We start from the raw sequence: 17,261 nt of genomic DNA on the forward strand, positions 1-17,261 counted from the left end.
GAAATGGGAGGCTGAGCAAACTAAGAGTCTAGGGCAAACGAACATTCAACCACCTCAGCAACTTAATTATTTCACTTGGGACTTTAAAGACTGAAACTGTATCTTTTTCTGCAAGTTGCATTGCATGTAAGCCATGGACAAGCAGCTTGAAAAGTAGTCTTGTGCCTTGTACTTGGGGAAAAAAAAAATTAAAATTAGTGTTATTGATCATAAATTTCCCATCTAGATTTAAAAATCCATATTCACTCTACAAGCAAATGAATTGACATGCAAAAATCTATACATACGTGCTGTTCGCTTTTCCTCCCAGCAGTAATTCAGTTTCTAGAGTTTAAATCTTTTTTGTAGTTTAAAGGAGTTACCCGTCACTGTGCATGATGATGTCAGACCAGTTGTTTTCTGCCCCCAGCTGTCTCTGGAGGCATGACCCACCAGAAAACTCCAGCTGCTTTTTTTTGATGGGTCTCAGTGTTTCACACATTCGCTTTGACTGGACAACTACAATCTGAAACCCTTTTATTTAGCTCGCAGCAAGTGCTCTGGAAATAATTGGAATAAAAGTCATTGGTATAGTTTTTTGCTTTATTTCCCCTATTTTTATTTTTTCTTGGTTGTTTTTCAGCAAATGAAAAGATTGAAGACATCAATGGCTGCCCCAAAAATAGATCTCAAATGGTAAGTAGTAAAGTAGTCTCTTGTTTGTGTGTACGTGGTCAAGTGTCAAGTGAGAGCGTGTGAATTCAATGTCTGAGACTTTTAATAATAATTTTTAATTAGTTTTTCACAGTAGTGAGAGCAAAGGTATAATCTGAAGAACCCTAATATTACAGTTCATGCCCCGTTGTACTCCACAGTAGCTGAATTAGGCCTTATCATTAGTGACATCCTTACAATCAATATTATTCTTTCATTGGTATTTTATATTTCTGAACTATCACATAGTTACAGAGGAATGTATAAAAATAAAATTCTATTCCTCTATATAGACAGTAGTATTGAAAAAGCAGAATTACATATTTAAAGTTGGATCAAGACTTCCTATATTCTTTGAAAAGACACAAAATAAATGAGCGAAACGCGCTAAATGAAAAAATTTCAAATTGCAAAATTCAAGATGTTTTAGGTATGCAACTCGGTTTTGACTTAATAAGTTCTAATTTGTAAAAGAAGTTGGTTTGTATCTTGCTTGTATTTAACATTTAAAACTGAAGAACCAAAAATTAGTGCAGTAAAATGAAAAGCATAGAGTACCTCAAGAGTATGCCTGAGTATTGGTGAAGCTAAAATTATAGGCAGAACTTTACTAAGAATGCAAATAATAAGAAACTGATTTTTAAAATGCATCCTGGGAGAGGAATGTTTAAGTTTTTTAGTATTTTAAAGAAGGTTATTTCCTTCTGTATCTTGAGAAAAAAAATCGTTGTACAATGTGAATTCTAAAAACCTCCCCTTTGCATTGCAAGTGCTCTTTTGGGGATATGTGACTGTCTGTTCTGTGTGCGAAGCTATTTTAATGTTTTTCTTTTTTATGACTCTGTGGCGGTAGGGACAGTTGGGAACAACTGCAGCTTGGGCACAACTCCTCACGTAGTTAAACAAAAGTTTAAAGTTTTGATGAGTTTGCTATCTTAAGTCAGAAACCACGCTGCGTTCTGCTATTCTGTTTTGGCTTTTTGTTGTTTCTTGAAAGTTATCAATCTTGTTTAAACCCACGGAGCAAAAGCGCTCCGTAAAAAGAAAGCCATCTAAAAGATTTATCATTGCTACTTTTTACTGCTTTGAAGAGGTTGGTTGCTATTCTTGCTGTAGCCACAGCAGCTGTCTAGAGTATAAATAATTGAGGAAATTTTGACAATTACTATAATTTGATATTCCACAAGTGGATCATAAGGACTGAATTTCATTCAGGACTGGAGTCTGTAACAAATTCCAGGGCATTGTAGCTAAAAGTCACTTTAAGTCATTGTTTTCAGTGAAGGAGCAGCGTTGTTCTGTTGGATAGTCGGATGCACGCTGTAGGTCGCTTGTAGAAGTCAGATCTGGTGATAACCAGAGGCGTGCAGAGGGCATGTGCTGCGTCACGACTTGGGAAGAGTGCTGGAAAGAAATGTTTGCTCTGCACTACCTGCTCGGATGTTATTCCGGTGGCTCATTCAAGAGAGTGGAGTGAGTGGGAGTGCGTCCCCCGCTCATGAGACGTAGCGCATCGGTCATAGCTGGGCATCCCCAGTGGTTTTCCTCACGTGAGAAAAATGACGGTTATGCTTATTAGCTTGCTTTTATTAAGTGTGTGTGCTTACAGAACTCTCTATCTTACAGTAAGGGTATTAAGGCAAGAACACAAGTATCTTCATAGAGGGGGTGTTCACGCAATTGCTTGCAGTGTTTAAGGAGACAACCCTTTTGCAGGTCTCCTGCGTTCTAGGAAGAACCCATATGTTACAGTGTTTGTTTAGATACAGCAGTCTTCATCCTTTGCAGTGCACTTTCCTCTTAATATAGCTTAGAGGCAAGCCTTCTACTATCATCTTTTCGCCTGTGGGCAGTTATCTCATTTGTCGATTCAGGATGCCACGAGCAGAGACACATGTGAGCTGAATTGCGAAGAGCCAGATGTATCAGCTTGGAAAGCTGGAGCAAATCTGTGTCTTCCAAGCCCATTAAAGTGGGTGTGAAAGCAAGGGTATTTGCTTCCATGTGGCACTGTCCGAAGCCAGTAAAGCCCGCCAAACCTTAGAGAGCTCGACACAGAGCCAGATCAGGTCTTTTTGCATTGTTACATTGTTACAGCGTTGGAGAGAATCATAGAAATTTGCCCAAATTGAGCATTAGAGACAGCTTGGGTCTGTCAGGCTCAAAGCCAGCGCTAATAAGCCTTGTCAAATTAAGTTTAGTACTGCAGAACCATGTGGGGCTGTCAGTGCTTATCAACCTGGTCCCAGTGCCAGAAATGACATGACAAGGACCCCCACTGGCTCCATGAAAAACATTTAGGTGAGAACTTATCCCCCCTTGTCATCTTGTCCAGGTTTCTCTGCTGTGCGGGGAGTATTGCTGTCTTCCTTTGCTCCGGATTACAGTTGGCTGGCTTTCATTGAATCTATGATAGACTATTCTATATCTTGTCATCTGCATAACAACTGTTTCGGGGTGGTGTTTTTTTCCAAACCTCTATATTTTTGTACGGTAGATATTCCTCTAAACAAAAGCCTGTAATTGTGATGATTAGTTCCAGCTGGCATGCAGAAAATCCTGTGGTTAATAGAGGAGGTAGTCATATGGAGCGTGGGCTCTGGGACCAAGAAGATTTGGAGACCATCACCACAACTGCATTTCGGTTTTTAGAATGAAGCACAAGAAAATATTGGCATGGTTCTTGAGAACAGGGCAAAGGAGGGTAAAATGAGATCGGTTTCCTCTCCTACACACTTCTGAAACAAAGATTGAGGTCAATAAACCCGAGTAGGGCTTTCTCTGCTGATATTGCTTGGTGATGGAAAAACAGAGATCTCTTTCTGGGGATGATATTAGAGCTCAACGTTGGGCATCCTGCAGAATCTGGACTGTGTAGGAGGTACCGTTTAGTCCCTTCCCCTATAGCTAGTGTAGATTATTCTTATTGATGTAAGTACATTTGAGTGCTGAACGTTACCTGTTCTAAAAGGGTTCATATCGCTTATATTTGTAAAATGATAAAGTAAACAAACAAAAAAATAGAGTACGTGGGTTGTTACATGCGGCTGTCAAGTCTGGCTGTAATGGCAGCCCGTAGAAATCTTGTTCTATCGGGGCTGTGTTGTGTCTGTGAGGAAATATGTCATGCAAAATGGTCACAGTTTTTGAAGAAAGTTTCACAGCAAGGTTTTAGCACAGTGTTACCTAGTACATGCAAGTGGTAAATCATAACAAGATGAGATGATGGTAAAAATTAGGTGATATAAGAAAAAGGCAAAGGACAAGATGATTGAGAGATCAGAACATTGAAGTGAAGAGCAAGGCGAAGGAAAGAGAAGATCCGTATCAGCTAGAACAGCAGTGACTGGGGAGAGAGACGAGTAAAGAAAGTTAGTTTTTAAAATGTGGACTTGAAGACAAAGAAGAGAGGAGAGATGCTTGCTGGTGAGGGGATGTGTTGGCAGACACAGGCAACAGTTGAAACACAACTGAAGGTGGGACTGGAAGGAAGGGGTAGAATAGCAGCAGCAAGGTGACTTATGGGAGAGGTAGAGGGCTTTTGCCACCTTAAATGTCAGGGTAAGAAATATTGAATCTGGCAGTGGAAAGAGATAAGACATATTTCTATATTTAAGAAAAAAGTATGAGAAAAGACTAATGAGAACACAAAATTTATTTTTTCCAAGGTTCAACATTTAAAAAAAGAAAAATCACAGATGATGATACTCTAGAAAGAACTAAGATGTTAGGTGTGAAAGTCTGAGAAGCGATAGTGTGTTACCCTTGTTACTGAAGCCTTGAAGGAGTGGAGGGGTAGCAAAGCTGTCAGTGCCGAAGGGAAGAGGAAGGGGGAACCCGTAGGTGGATAAAGCAAACTCTCATCTTCCCATGCTAAGCCTGGGGAAGTTGTGGGACACCCAAAACAAGAATTTGGAGCAACAGAAGGAATGCAGGCTGAACCAACACCACAGTTTCTTCCTATAAATAGAGTAGGAAATAACTGTGGTTCTCATGTGGGTTTGTGGTTGGGTTTTATTATTTTTAAGGATGATCACTTTGTGTATATAAGTATCTGTGTTATCAAATAACAAAGAGGAGGTATTTATTTTTTCGTGTGTTGACCAGAAGTTTTTCAAGACTCATCCCTTTCTGATGCAGATATCAAGCTGTTACTAGTAAAATAATACTCTTCAGTCTTTCTACTACTGTTTGTCTTGTAAATGTAAAGAATCTTGTAGTGCAGCATGGGTCAGAGCTTGCATTTCTTTCCAAGGACTTTACAAAAGTCGAGCTGAAGGCTGTGTTTTCAATATAATGACTTCATTTGCAAGGAAACCTTACTCCAGCGATGACAATTTGACTATTATTTTAATATTTGACTGATTTCTTGTGTTCTGAAAATGAGCTGCTCTGTAACGTATGTAACACCCAAAGTCAAAGAACAGTTTGTATGGAAATTCTCCAGCCTGGTATGGCTCCTGGTTTTGAAGCGAGCTGCGCTGGGAGTTTTAATTCACTCGTTAGAGCTGGGTGTCCACTTCCCTCCTCAGCGTGACCCTCGCCAGCTCCATCCCCTGCTCTATGAATCTTGTTTTATTGAAGAAAAGAGCATGAGATGTTGAAGTCTTTGTTACTGTTTGCGTATGGCACATGCTATACATATTTCTGTGTTCTTTTTCTCAAAGAAATGAGATAATAAATGTGAATGCTGGTGTGATATGGCCCATACTTAAAAGATACAGCAGGGTACACATTAATGAGCCGGCTGGCAGGAATAATATGAGCTGAAACCATCTGCATCACCTGAGCAGATATGTATATAAGTATACATAGTCTATAAGTATATGTATCTTATATGGGTGTAAGATCCACTGAGTGGATGAGCTCGTGTGTTTTGTACAAATAAGTAAAAATGACTGCTGAATAAATAAATATTCTTAGCTGCTTGTATTTTTCTCATGGAAAATAATTCCATCTTTGCTCTACAAGAGCAGGCATCCACTTTAACCTGCTCCTTTAGACATTTTGAGCATTTTTATACACCTGGTGTTGTCTAAACATTGCCTTAGCTAGCCTCAATAAATCTGCGAGGCTGTTGCTGCCTCAGGGTTGGTGGGGCTGAAGTCTGGTTGATCGCCCGTTCCCCAAAGCCGAGGAGGACTCTGCTGCCTGGGCATGTGCTGTTAATTCAGGGGAGCAGCTCTGCCGGGAAGATCAAAAGCATGACAAGCATTTTTTTTTTTATTTTTTTTTCCCTTCTGCAAATTCCTAGCATAGCATTTTTGGAAACACATCCTAGTGGTTAAATATAGCCATTTATTTTCAAGTTATCCTACCCCAAGGTTGTTCTGAGAAATGTAGTAAAGGGAATGTTTCTGTATTCTGGTAAGCCTTCCCCTTGCTTTGCTTGGGCAGTTTCTATGGTACTGGCAGTATATGTTTAGAAATTTAATCTGTTTTAATGTTACTACAGTAACAAATGGGTGTCTTTTGGCCTTAAGCCATGGTATGCTTCCTCACAGCTGAAGGTTAGCTGGAGGGGAAGACGCTACCCGGAGCCGTGCCAGCCTGGCCGGTGGCAAGCATCAGCTTAGCTCCTTCAACTGCCTGGGGAGGCACTTGGCCAGATATTGAGTTTAGGAATGTTTAAAGCATTTTCTCTAAATGTCCTGTGTTTCTGTTGATCATGCATGAACCCATGCTGTCATGCAGACAGGAATGATTTACTACAGAGGTGATCCGTCAGGTTGCTTGTACTTAGGTGTCCTTCTTCCTCACTTTATAATGACTATTGCTCCTAGATAAGATTCATTTTACTGTCTTTTTTTTTTTTTTTCCAGAGATCCAGACCGTTGTTACGCTGTTATGCTTACCATTTGTGTATGGTAATCAGTGAGACAGGCATGGTTGGATCATAGGTTTCTGTGTTGCAGAGCTTACAGTCTAAATAAAACCACAAGCCGCCCCCTCACCCCCGCCATCACCCTCCGTAGAAAATAACATGATAAACAGAGCTAGACTGGGTAGGGAAAGGTCGATCTATACATCTCCCTGCCATAAAGTGTCACTAAATAGGTATTTGTTTAACTTCTGAAGAAAAAGGCTTCCAAAACTCTTCTGTGTGCGGAGATAGGAGATAAGGCAGTATGTGCATGCTGTTCTGTCCGTTGGGTGGATGTATGTGGCACCGTTGGTGATGTTGCTGATGACAGTCTGTCATTCCCATAAGGGATCGTCCTCGTGGTCCCCGATGGCGTGTCCGAATTCTTTGCCTTACCCAGTGATGCAAGAACTTGGATGTCATCTGTCTGTGAAACGGTGTGAGGTTCAATAAGGAGCAAAAGAGAACTGACTTAAAAAGTAATTTTTTATGGAAAACTGGAAGATGTCAGCTTAACTGTAACAGCAGAATTAGATTGATCACTTATTTCACTGTTAAATGGAATTATAACTTTTTGAACACCTATGGTTCTGCCCCGTTTGAACTAAATACATGAAACAGCAAATGCACGAAGGGCCCAGGGTCACTCCACATCCGTATGTGGAGATACCTGTATCTGACACTTCCCTATGTGCACCGGCACCGAAGTCTAGAAAAATAATTCTTTATTTGCCGTGCCTATTATTTATGTAAAATAATTACATAAATATGCTTTGGATGCAATACTTGGCAAATATATATCTTCTTGCTATGTTTTGTATAAATGGGGAAAAATGGGAAATTATGGATGACAGTTTTTAACTTCCCATGCCTGCGCGTTAGAGCACGTACAACGTGTGGAACTGTGTGAGGCTGTGTTCGGTGCGGTGGATTGTAGTAACTTCACCTGGACTCTGTTGGTGCTGAGTTTGGTACCATGAGCAAAAACTCTGCTCAGACTAAATCTTGTGCGGAGTCTGTCAGGGATAAGTGATGGGTTTTATTCAGGGTTAACTGTATCAGAACCTTTTGTAACGGAAAAAGGGTTAAGGGGATTTGAGGACAATTATTCTTCTCCTTTCTGGGAAACTAATTCTTTTTCTGAACCTTGGCTGTGAAGAAAACTTTGTCTTCCATAACGGCAGCAAAATCACAGTAACCCGAGTTTAAAGCTTAGGTGGGTAACAAAAGGTATCTGCTCGTGTGTGCATAGTTTAATTGTGGTTTCTGAGTTGTGCATTGTTTCTCGACAGAAACCCGACTGTCTGCTGCACTGTTTAAAAACTGTAGAGTGAAACTATGTATTCAACAAGAATATGACAAATTTCTTGGTCAGGTTTATGACGTAAGAATTAAAGCTGTTTGTATGGCAATTTCTTCTGGTCCCTAGACCTTTGTTTCTTTTCATAGGGTATGTCGTTCTAAGCTCTTCACTCTTGAATATCTGAAACACATTGTAGCTTTTACGAAGGATTATACAGCCCAGAGAAATAAACTTTTTGTCTATGCGTGGTCATAAATCTTTGATTTCCAGCCATTGCTTATACACTGTAATTGTGTGATAACAGCTAATTAGTCTGTGAAGGTAACACAGATGCAGAAAAATGACTTCTTTGGCTTTTTATGTAGGATTATTCTTATATATTTCAACAGTACTATTGCAGGAGAACTTCAGTAGGAGATGTTACCCAGGTGCAAGGAAGGAAGGAGCCCATATGTGCTGGTGCCCTTCCAGCCACCAGAATAAATCAGTTGGGAACAGGTGAAGCCGTGGCCCTCAGACCTCGAGACACAAGTATGCACGTCAGCCGAGACGGAGAGGGGGCTGGGGACGCCTGGGAACGGGCTGCGGCGGTAGCTCCCTTCCCGTGGATCTCTTTTAGAAAGGAACAACTGTCAAGGACTGTATTGCCAGAGCTCCTTCACGTGACACAGCCGTGAGGTGACCGCTACGACTTCTTTAGTTTGCTTGTATTCCAATAAACGAAACCAGATCATTTGCTGGTGTACTGTCGTCCCACTCACAGTAATTGAGAATCTGTAATTTGCTTGCATTACCTTAAAATTAATTTGTGATTTGTAGGTTATTTTATTTTTATAATTAATCATTTAATAGAGTGCAGCAGTATTAATGTGAAACTTTTTTCTGAGGCAAAAGCTTCATTTGTGATAAAACGTTCTGTGTAGTTCTTTGTACGTCAGTTTTGTTAAATTCTGGATTCCTGCTGCAAATTCAAGTTAACGATATACAGAGCCTTCAACACTTGAGCTAGTATTTGAGGAAATACAACAGTGTACAAGAGCCAGCGCTTACTGCGTTGAGTGGTTTTAGTGTCAGTCCTTCCTTTTAAGCATTTATGCTCTTTTAAAAATATTCTTTTATGTAGAATTCAAGGATGTTTTTGGAACAAGTCCATCTTCACTAGATATTGATGATATTCTACATTTAATCCCAAGTGCACAGCACTAGAAACACATAACTTTCAGTCTGGAAGCCCCAGATATTAACAGGTCTCCTGCGAGCAGCCAGGGAAGGTGGAAATGAAGCGTTCGTGGACTCGCTGCCCTCCTCATTATGTATTTACTGAGCACAGCCATAGTTTCCACCCCATCTGTTCCTGTCTTCAGTTATACGTAAGCTGAGATTTAGTGCCAATAATGTACAGTTAGTGTCATGTGTGCTAAAAACTAGTCCTAGTGTCTAGGACCAGCGAAGAGTTTCATCTATATCCTAAATTAATGATTCTCCAGAGGCGGGATACTCTGTTGATAGGCGTTTTGCAAAGTTGAACTTGTTGATGCTTAACTAATCATAATTTAGGATGTCTCAAGACTTCGAATTATGCACAAATTATCCACTTGAACTTTTCAAATATATTTAAGGCCTGATCCTGAAAAGCTGATCCAAAAATAATATTTCCAGGGATATTTTTCAAAGAAATTGCCCTTTACTTTTTTTTTCTCTCCATAGGAAAGTTTCACTTTTGAATAAATAAATCTGGAAAAAACCCCAAAAGCTGGATTTCAAAATAAACTAGGAAAATTTCTCCAACCCTTCCATCTGCCTCTCCCAGACCAGATTAGCTTTGGCAAGCCTTGCGAGTCGCATAGGATTGCCTGAAATCGTTCGCAATACAAGAACGCCCTTTGGATGCTCTTTGATGTCATTAGAAATCTTGGCCGTCGTGAATCGCAGCTTTCTCTGTGGTGCTTACTGCCCCCGTTTCTATTTATATTAGGCGTGTCGTGAGTGAATATTGAATGTTTGTCCCATTATTTGCAGAGGAAGAGCTGAGGCACAGGCAAGCTAAGGCTTTAACCAGGGTCGCAGAGAGGAGGATGAGAGGTGAGGCTTAGGCTAGTTCTTCAGCCTTAGGCTAGTGCCCAAACTGTCCTGTTCTTTAAAAATCCAAAATAATGCATTTGTACCAGAGAGAGTCAACTCTTCACGTACATGTGAAAACAGTGTACCCATGACAGTACATTTTTGTTTCTGTGGCTGTATCTGTTACAACCCGGCTTCAGAACACGGATTAGCTTCATTTGTCCTTATGTTACATCTGCTATTTAATTTCAAAGCTATCCGCTGAGTTCTGTCAATATCCTGAAACTTAGTTTTGAGAGACATTTTTGTCCAAATAGTCAGGAACAGCATATGAACATTTTCTTTAAAAAAACCAAACAAAACAAAAAAAACCCAACAAACATTTTGATTGGGATAACTACTAATGGAGATTTATTTTAAACAAAGGAAAATAGTTAGTATTTATATCCTTCTGGGGAAAATGGAATTTGTGATTTTGTTGTCATGTTTCTTAATATATATTATGTTGTTTAGGAAATAGTGCAAATGAGACATTATTTGAAGGCAGAACCCTCCCTCCCCCAAATCTCCAGGGTTTTAAGGATTGTTAATGACTTAAGATTTTAAGGCTTTCCCTAAACTTCATGATATAAAAATATTGAGTGTAAAAGCTTGACCTGAAACTATAGACAAGGAATAGAGTTTGCCTTAAGAAACAGCTTGCTGAAAACGGCTTGTTTTTCGGCTCTTTCCTTGTTTCCACATTGTATGTGGAGTCTGCTGAAATATTGCATAAGGGTTTGTGAAACTTTAAAAACTTTCACATTAAATCAGTCTTCTCTTTCTCCTTTGAAAACTAATATGCTGGACATAACGTGGAGCCTCAAGTTAAATGGAAAGCACTGGTTTCAATAGAAGCAGTGGGTTTTCTGGATAAGCTCGTAAAAACTCCGCATCTATCACTGTAAAAGTTGGGAGCAGAGGTCTTGCGTCGTAACATGAGAAACTTCCCGTGGTTCCTAAGTGAAGGAACCTACAGTAAGTTTAATTATGATTTTTGTTTGAGAAAAACATCTTTATCTGTCACAAGGCAGCACTAGTTATAATTTACCCTGTGTATTTGACTTGGCAGAGTTGGATGGACAGCTTTGACTGTGGACGGTTTCCATATTCAAGTCTTTGATAGAGTCAACGGTCAACATATATTGGTGCCCACCTATGGGTCTTCATTTACAGGCTACAGAATGGGGATATTTTGTTTTGGGGGGGTACTTTCTGGCGTGCCCTATTCTGCTCATACAGGCCAGGGTACATTTCCTGACTCCTTTTCTTTCTAGCACTGACAAGAATAGAAAATGAAATTGCTGTTACATGACAAGTGCAAAAACTTGTGTGGGTCTGGTGGCTAGTGTTGTCAGAAATGCATAATTACTGTAGGGTACTTTTGAGAACAGAGGGAAACCTGAGTAATATACCTGGGAAAGCCATAGGGAAATGAGAATTAAAGAAATGTATTCTGATCCACGCATAGGAATTCAGGGAAGCTGTTAAATTTGTGTGTACTTGAGTTTCATGTGTGTAGAAGCTAGGAAGGAATGAGGAGTATGCAGGTCTGGTGGGAATGAAAATGATGATGTCCAATGATGTCCTTTACAAAAACTTAGAAATCAATAAATATCTGTGACCACTAGCTTTTAATCCTACTTTTCCAGCAAGAGGCTGATGGTCTTACTGGTGTAACAAAGCAACTGCTGCTTCCACAGGCCGGTCGGGTGTTTGAAAGTTATGTATGTGCAACACTACTTAGCCATGATGCCTTGTGCTCCCACCTTGCCAGGTAGCAAATGCCACCCAGAGATTCATGTTAAGAGGAAGTTTTCAGATAGCTGAATTAAATGTGCGTTTTGCTTCTATGAATATGAGAATGGGAGCTGTGATGCTTGATATATTATGTCTGAACAGAAGTTTAATCCTGTGGCTTCTTATTTTTTTTTGTATCATGTTCTGGTTGTAAGAAAGGAGGAGGAGCCCCCAGAGGCGGGTGGCCCCTCGGGTGCGGGCTCAGCCATCCTTCGTTGGTGTTTAGGAACATTTCAGAATAAATACCCATCATATAGGGTGTGGGACTGATAATGTGCTTTATCTGACTCTACCTGAAACAGTTTATATGCAGTGATTTAAAACTGTAAATTCAGTTGATGCTTTTGGCTAGGAATTCTAACAAGGTAAGGCTCAGTTTTGGATACTCCCGGTAATGTGTCCAAGTGAGATAATCGCTGTGGATGTCTGTCCTTGGTTTTCCTTCTCTTTTTGCGCAGCTTTCCCCTATTTTGGGTAGCCAGGAGATGAGAGCATCCAACTGCCATAATTCCTGCTTTGCTTCTACTGTGTTAAACGTTGCTGGCAAAGCAAATGAGAAATTGGGATTGTCAGCCAAAAACCCAATTGTAGCTCACAGTTAAAAAGAAAATATACACACCCCTTTGGCAAATCCAGTCTTTTCACATCTGCTTGAAGGGTTTAAGCAATATGTGGACTCGGCCAAGAGAGGTCCCGTACAGTCTCAGTGATGGTTTGCTGCTGAATTCTGTCATTTCAAGGAGGCAGCTGTGCTTAGTGTCGCAAGACACCATGACGCGGGGTCATTAGGTCTTTGCTTAGCTGAGGTCTGTCCAGGAATTTCACTTTTATCCTAGGTACCCACATCTAAATGGTCTAACTGCAACGCTACTATCTCCAAGCCTTTATGCACTGGGCCACCTCTCTCCATAAAACAATATTTGCAGATTATTAATAGTTAGTTCTTACCTTAATACAGTGCCGGCTAGAGACAGAATCCTTCCGTGGTGCTTTTATGGGTAAAATTCATGAAATATTAACACTGTTGGAAACTCTTGTCCTTAAACAAGTGACATGATTTCCAATGCATTAGACTAATTCTTAAGATAAGGCGATAAGCTGAGTTGAGGCTTCTTCCCTCAGGCTGCTGGCCATGAAGTATTATTGACATCTTAAGCTATTTGACCTATGAAGATTTCAGTAGCTTTCTTATCTTCAGTTTTTACGATAGGAAAAATCAGTGATTGGATCCCTCGTACATCCCAGCATCACTGTTTTCCTCCTCGGCACCTCGGGGTGTAGAAAACGACAGCTCCCTGGTCGGGCGTTCAGGGCTTTTGTCTCATCCGAGACCCAGAGTGCCACGTCAGCACGAGTCCTTTTCCACTGGAGCTGGATAGCAGTCCCAAATCACTTGTATGTGGGCCACCAGCCCCTCATCGTGTGGCAAGCACCTTGAATTCCTGCCAACACTAAATTTCAATCGCTTCAGCTGTAGACCTGCCTTCTGCGTTTCACTTTCTTCTTGAATTTTCCCAAAGTTCTTTCTGTTTTCCTTTTTGGGCTCTATTTTTTCTTCAAAATCAAGCAAATGCTCACATTCCTGTCATTCTGTCATGTAACGTTGTTAGCATCACAGATGATACTGTGTAAATGTTAACAGGATCATTGATGTGTTCCTAAGTTATATTTTTTTAGTGAATTCCTTGTACATGTAATGCTGTACAACCCCGTGGGATCTTATCGTAGCACTTTTATTTTCCGAATGTAAGAGATTTGCTTTCGCAAGTCTCTGTTATTACCTCTTTATTTTATCATGCCTGGTTTTAAGTACTGAAATAGGATATTTTCCTGTTTCCTATAGATAGTATTATAAAACATTATAGAATATAGATAATATAGATATATAGATAATAATCCATAATATTCTATAATACAATCTACTATGTCCCACCAAGAATGAGGGACTTGCTGCCCAGAAGTAAATCTTAATCCTGTGGTCGCTCTGTCCTAAAGGAGAGTTTGAGCAAAGATGAGGGACCTGGGAAGAGCAGCAAAGCAGGACTGACAGAGCTACTTTGAGTCTCTGCTCATCTTATGTGGAGTTGAGATGAGATACTGCTCGTCTTCACTTACTAACCGAAGTAATCCTCCTTATCAGGAGAGGAGAAAGCTACCCACAGCTGTGGAAGACTGGAAATGTTCTTGGAATGATGAAGACTTGTTAAGTGCAGGTAGTAGAAGTGGAGTGATGCTTTTGTGTGGTGTTTATTCTTGAAAAGGTAAACTTTGGCTTTTAGGCAGAGTCCCAAATCACCTCAATAAAAGCCGTGTTGAAAACTTGAAAGGGTTGTTGAGCACTGAGGAAGGAAACGGGTAGAGATTGACTGTGGTATCGTATTGAATTGTGGATAAGTGAACCTTTGAACTGCACCCCGCTATGAGCTTTAAGGTCTGAACATTACAGGAAATGTATTCTTTGGTATCTGTCCGGGTTTGGAAGTATACTCGAAGTATATGATATACTTTGTATGCTTTGATATAGTGTATCTCAAAGTATAATGAGGTTGATAAAAGTTTTGAGAATATCAGTGTTTATAATTGTTGAAATAGCAGCCAGGTAATGCCAAGAACTTTTTTTACCCCTGATAGAAGAGAATGTTTTTATTGTTATAGACAATAAATGAAAGTACCTTAAGAGCAATCCATGCTGGAGGTTTTCTGGCAGCTTCCCTCATATTGTTTATTACTTTGAGAAGGACGGGAAGCGCAGGTCAGGTGCTGGGAGCTCAGCCTCTAGAATGCTGCACAGCCCTCACCTGGGTGTTTTGTTGAGGGCAGGCAGGAGCTGACAGGGAAACTGGGTCTTCCATGTTGTCTTTTGATGTCTTCAAACTTCACGTAAGAAAGGTAGTTTCATGATAGCAAGTGCGATAGCTTAATGTTTGTCTACTTATCTATAAAGTGAAAGCAGTGTTAGGTTGCAATGTTTTGGGAATTAATAAATTAATGTTTGCGAGATGTTCAAACATGGAGAGCCTGTTTTGTCACTCACTGGTTACTGTGATAACAGCAAAAATTGATCAGATGTATTATCCAGAAGCCTTCTGTGTGACCACACCTGAAACACTTGGTATTTCCTAAAATGTTGTTCCTTGCAGCTTCTCGAGGTTCCTAAGCGTAGAGTTCTGCAGAGAAGTGCTGTGATCTGGGGGGGCTGGCATCTCTCTGCATCTTCTGAATATGACAGCAGAGCATTCGTGGTAGCTTGGTGGGAAACTAGGTGTGAAGTTAGTGCAAGATCTCTATTGTCACGTTGAGATACAGGGGAAAAAAATGTCTAACTCATCCAGCCCTTCTGGAGTTCACTTTGTTAGGTGGGATTTGAATGCAGTCTGCATGTGGCAGCTGTAGTCACTAACAGTCAGGTTTGTTGTGCAGAAGACCCTACCTGGTCAAAATTCCTCGTCCCGTGCAATTTCATGTCGTTGTACCATCTCTGACGGGCAGGATTTGCCCCACGGTGAGTGACCAGAATTGCCTGTCATTTCTGACACGCAGAGGATGTTGCGAGTGACCATTTTTTGGATTCCAGCTGAGGTTTCCAGTTACAGATTTTATATTTGACTGCTTTTGTGGCTGGAAACTTTCGCCAGCTGTCAACTTCAGAGCAAGTGGCGATCTGCCTTCTCAAGCAAATGTGACCTCAATGTTTATTTTCGGTTTTGTGTTTGTTATACTTATTGTCGGTTAAAAATCCTGGCATTACAGCCTTGACCCTTTAGTGAGATGTTTAGTGATCCTCTTTCATGGTTAGAGTATTAAATAACTTGCTTCATGCATGTACAAATAACAGAAAGTCCTAACCCACGTAATACTTTATTAATTTAGGACCTTAGTAACTGAGGTTTCATATTATGGTTTCCACATAATGAGCAAAGGGACTTTTTATACAAAGATACAAAGATTGAGTGCAATGAAGGGCGGTGGGAGATGAAAGTAAACAATTATTACAATGCATTTTCTTTTTGTGTCTCTCTCTTTTCATTTGCTTGTTCTTGAACAGATTGAAAACATAGATGCGTGCCTGAGTTTCTTGGCTGCTAAGGGGATCAACATACAGGGGCTGTCAGCAGAAGGTGAGTCAATCAGTTGTTTAAAATTTCATTTTAAATGAGGAACCTGAAGTACTGCTTGTGATTGTAACCAGCACGTGGAGTGTAATGGTACAATAATATGGATAATTTAAAGTTTTGACAGTCCTTACTCCTTTTTTTCCCACCTCGGTACGGAAGGTAGGTAAAGATATATATCTAATCTCCACACAGCTGACGTGTAAAAATAATCATTGAGACCAGATTAGAATTCAGTCACTTCTTTGTTTCCTTCTGTTAAAACCCAGAAATTTCTCATCTAAGTTCTATAATTGGCACATTGATCAGAGTGTAGATTTTGCGGATACTTAAAGTAAACTGCTGGCGGTTGTTTGCCTTTTGAGAGAGAGATTTACTTCCTCATTTATGAATTATTCTCTTAACTGAAGAAGTATCCAACTTTCTTTTCTTTTTTAAAGAAAGATTTTTTTTAAAAAAAAAAGTTTGTTTCCAAATGCACAAAACAATAACATCCAAATGTTTTGAACCAAAACAAAAAAAGAAAAAGACATTTTGACCTCTAATTAAGCACTCTGCTTTTGAAGAGCACCAGAATTTTTCTGAAACCCAAACATGACTCACCGTACTATATCCTTTATGCTGGTGCATGATACGTCTTGGGATGTATGGTACCTTTTGGCTCAGAAGCTGTTTAACTGCTGTCTTACTAAGAGATCAAATGCATTTCTGTCATCCTCAGCACCACCTTTCCCTCATACTTTCATTGAAATCCACTGGAAAAGCAATTGGGATTGGTGGCTGCTAAGGCAAACTTTGAATATATTATATATCTCCTTCATGAATATATTATATATCTCCTTCAGAGCTTGGCAGAACAAATAATTGATGTGTGGCATCAGGTGAGGCATTAAGTTAGATCTGGTGACTAAGTCTCTTTGCAAACTTAGATCATCAAATCACGCATGTACGCTTACTTGTGTGTGAATAACTTAATTGCCTGCACGTTTAACACTGTGCTTTCTTCCTCTGGTGGAAGGCTATAGCTCAAACGAGGAAGGCAAGAAAGGACGTGTAGGTGCGGTGGGCTGACCTCCAGCTTGCTGCGGGAAGGCGATGTGGGAAAAAGAGAAAGCCTTGACACTGTGCAAGGCTCGGGGCCTCATCAACACCGTTTTAGTCACAAATCCAAAACCCAGCACCACGCGCTTTATGATCGTGATTTGAAATCTTAGCTGAAACACACTTTCCCTTATTGATGGTAAATGATGTTTATGAAATGTATTCCAGATAACCACTGTGGATTAACTTTATGGTGAAACCATCATGTACACAAGTTTTATGTATGCACATTACATTTTAAAAATATTACAGAAATACACAAGCTTTCATAAAATTACTATAAAAATTA

General features: G+C 40.1%; 1 protein-coding gene across 9 annotated transcripts in view; it reads left to right on the plus strand.

Annotated features, from left to right (window-relative positions):
- NAV2 (neuron navigator 2) overlaps positions 1-17,261 on the plus strand; it is a 408,453-nt gene that overhangs the window by 252,438 nt on the left and 138,754 nt on the right. For all 9 annotated transcript variants that reach the window (XM_054826434.1, XM_054826435.1, XM_054826436.1 and 6 more), the window contains 2 exons: positions 623-675; positions 15,805-15,877. In XM_054826434.1, the coding sequence (XP_054682409.1) occupies positions 623-675; positions 15,805-15,877 (126 nt within the window). The remainder of the gene's footprint in view (positions 1-622; positions 676-15,804; positions 15,878-17,261) is intronic.

The sequence above is a fragment of the Grus americana genome, chromosome 5 (assembly GCF_028858705.1).
Source record: "Grus americana isolate bGruAme1 chromosome 5, bGruAme1.mat, whole genome shotgun sequence".
Classification (NCBI taxonomy): Eukaryota; Metazoa; Chordata; class Aves; order Gruiformes; family Gruidae; genus Grus; species Grus americana.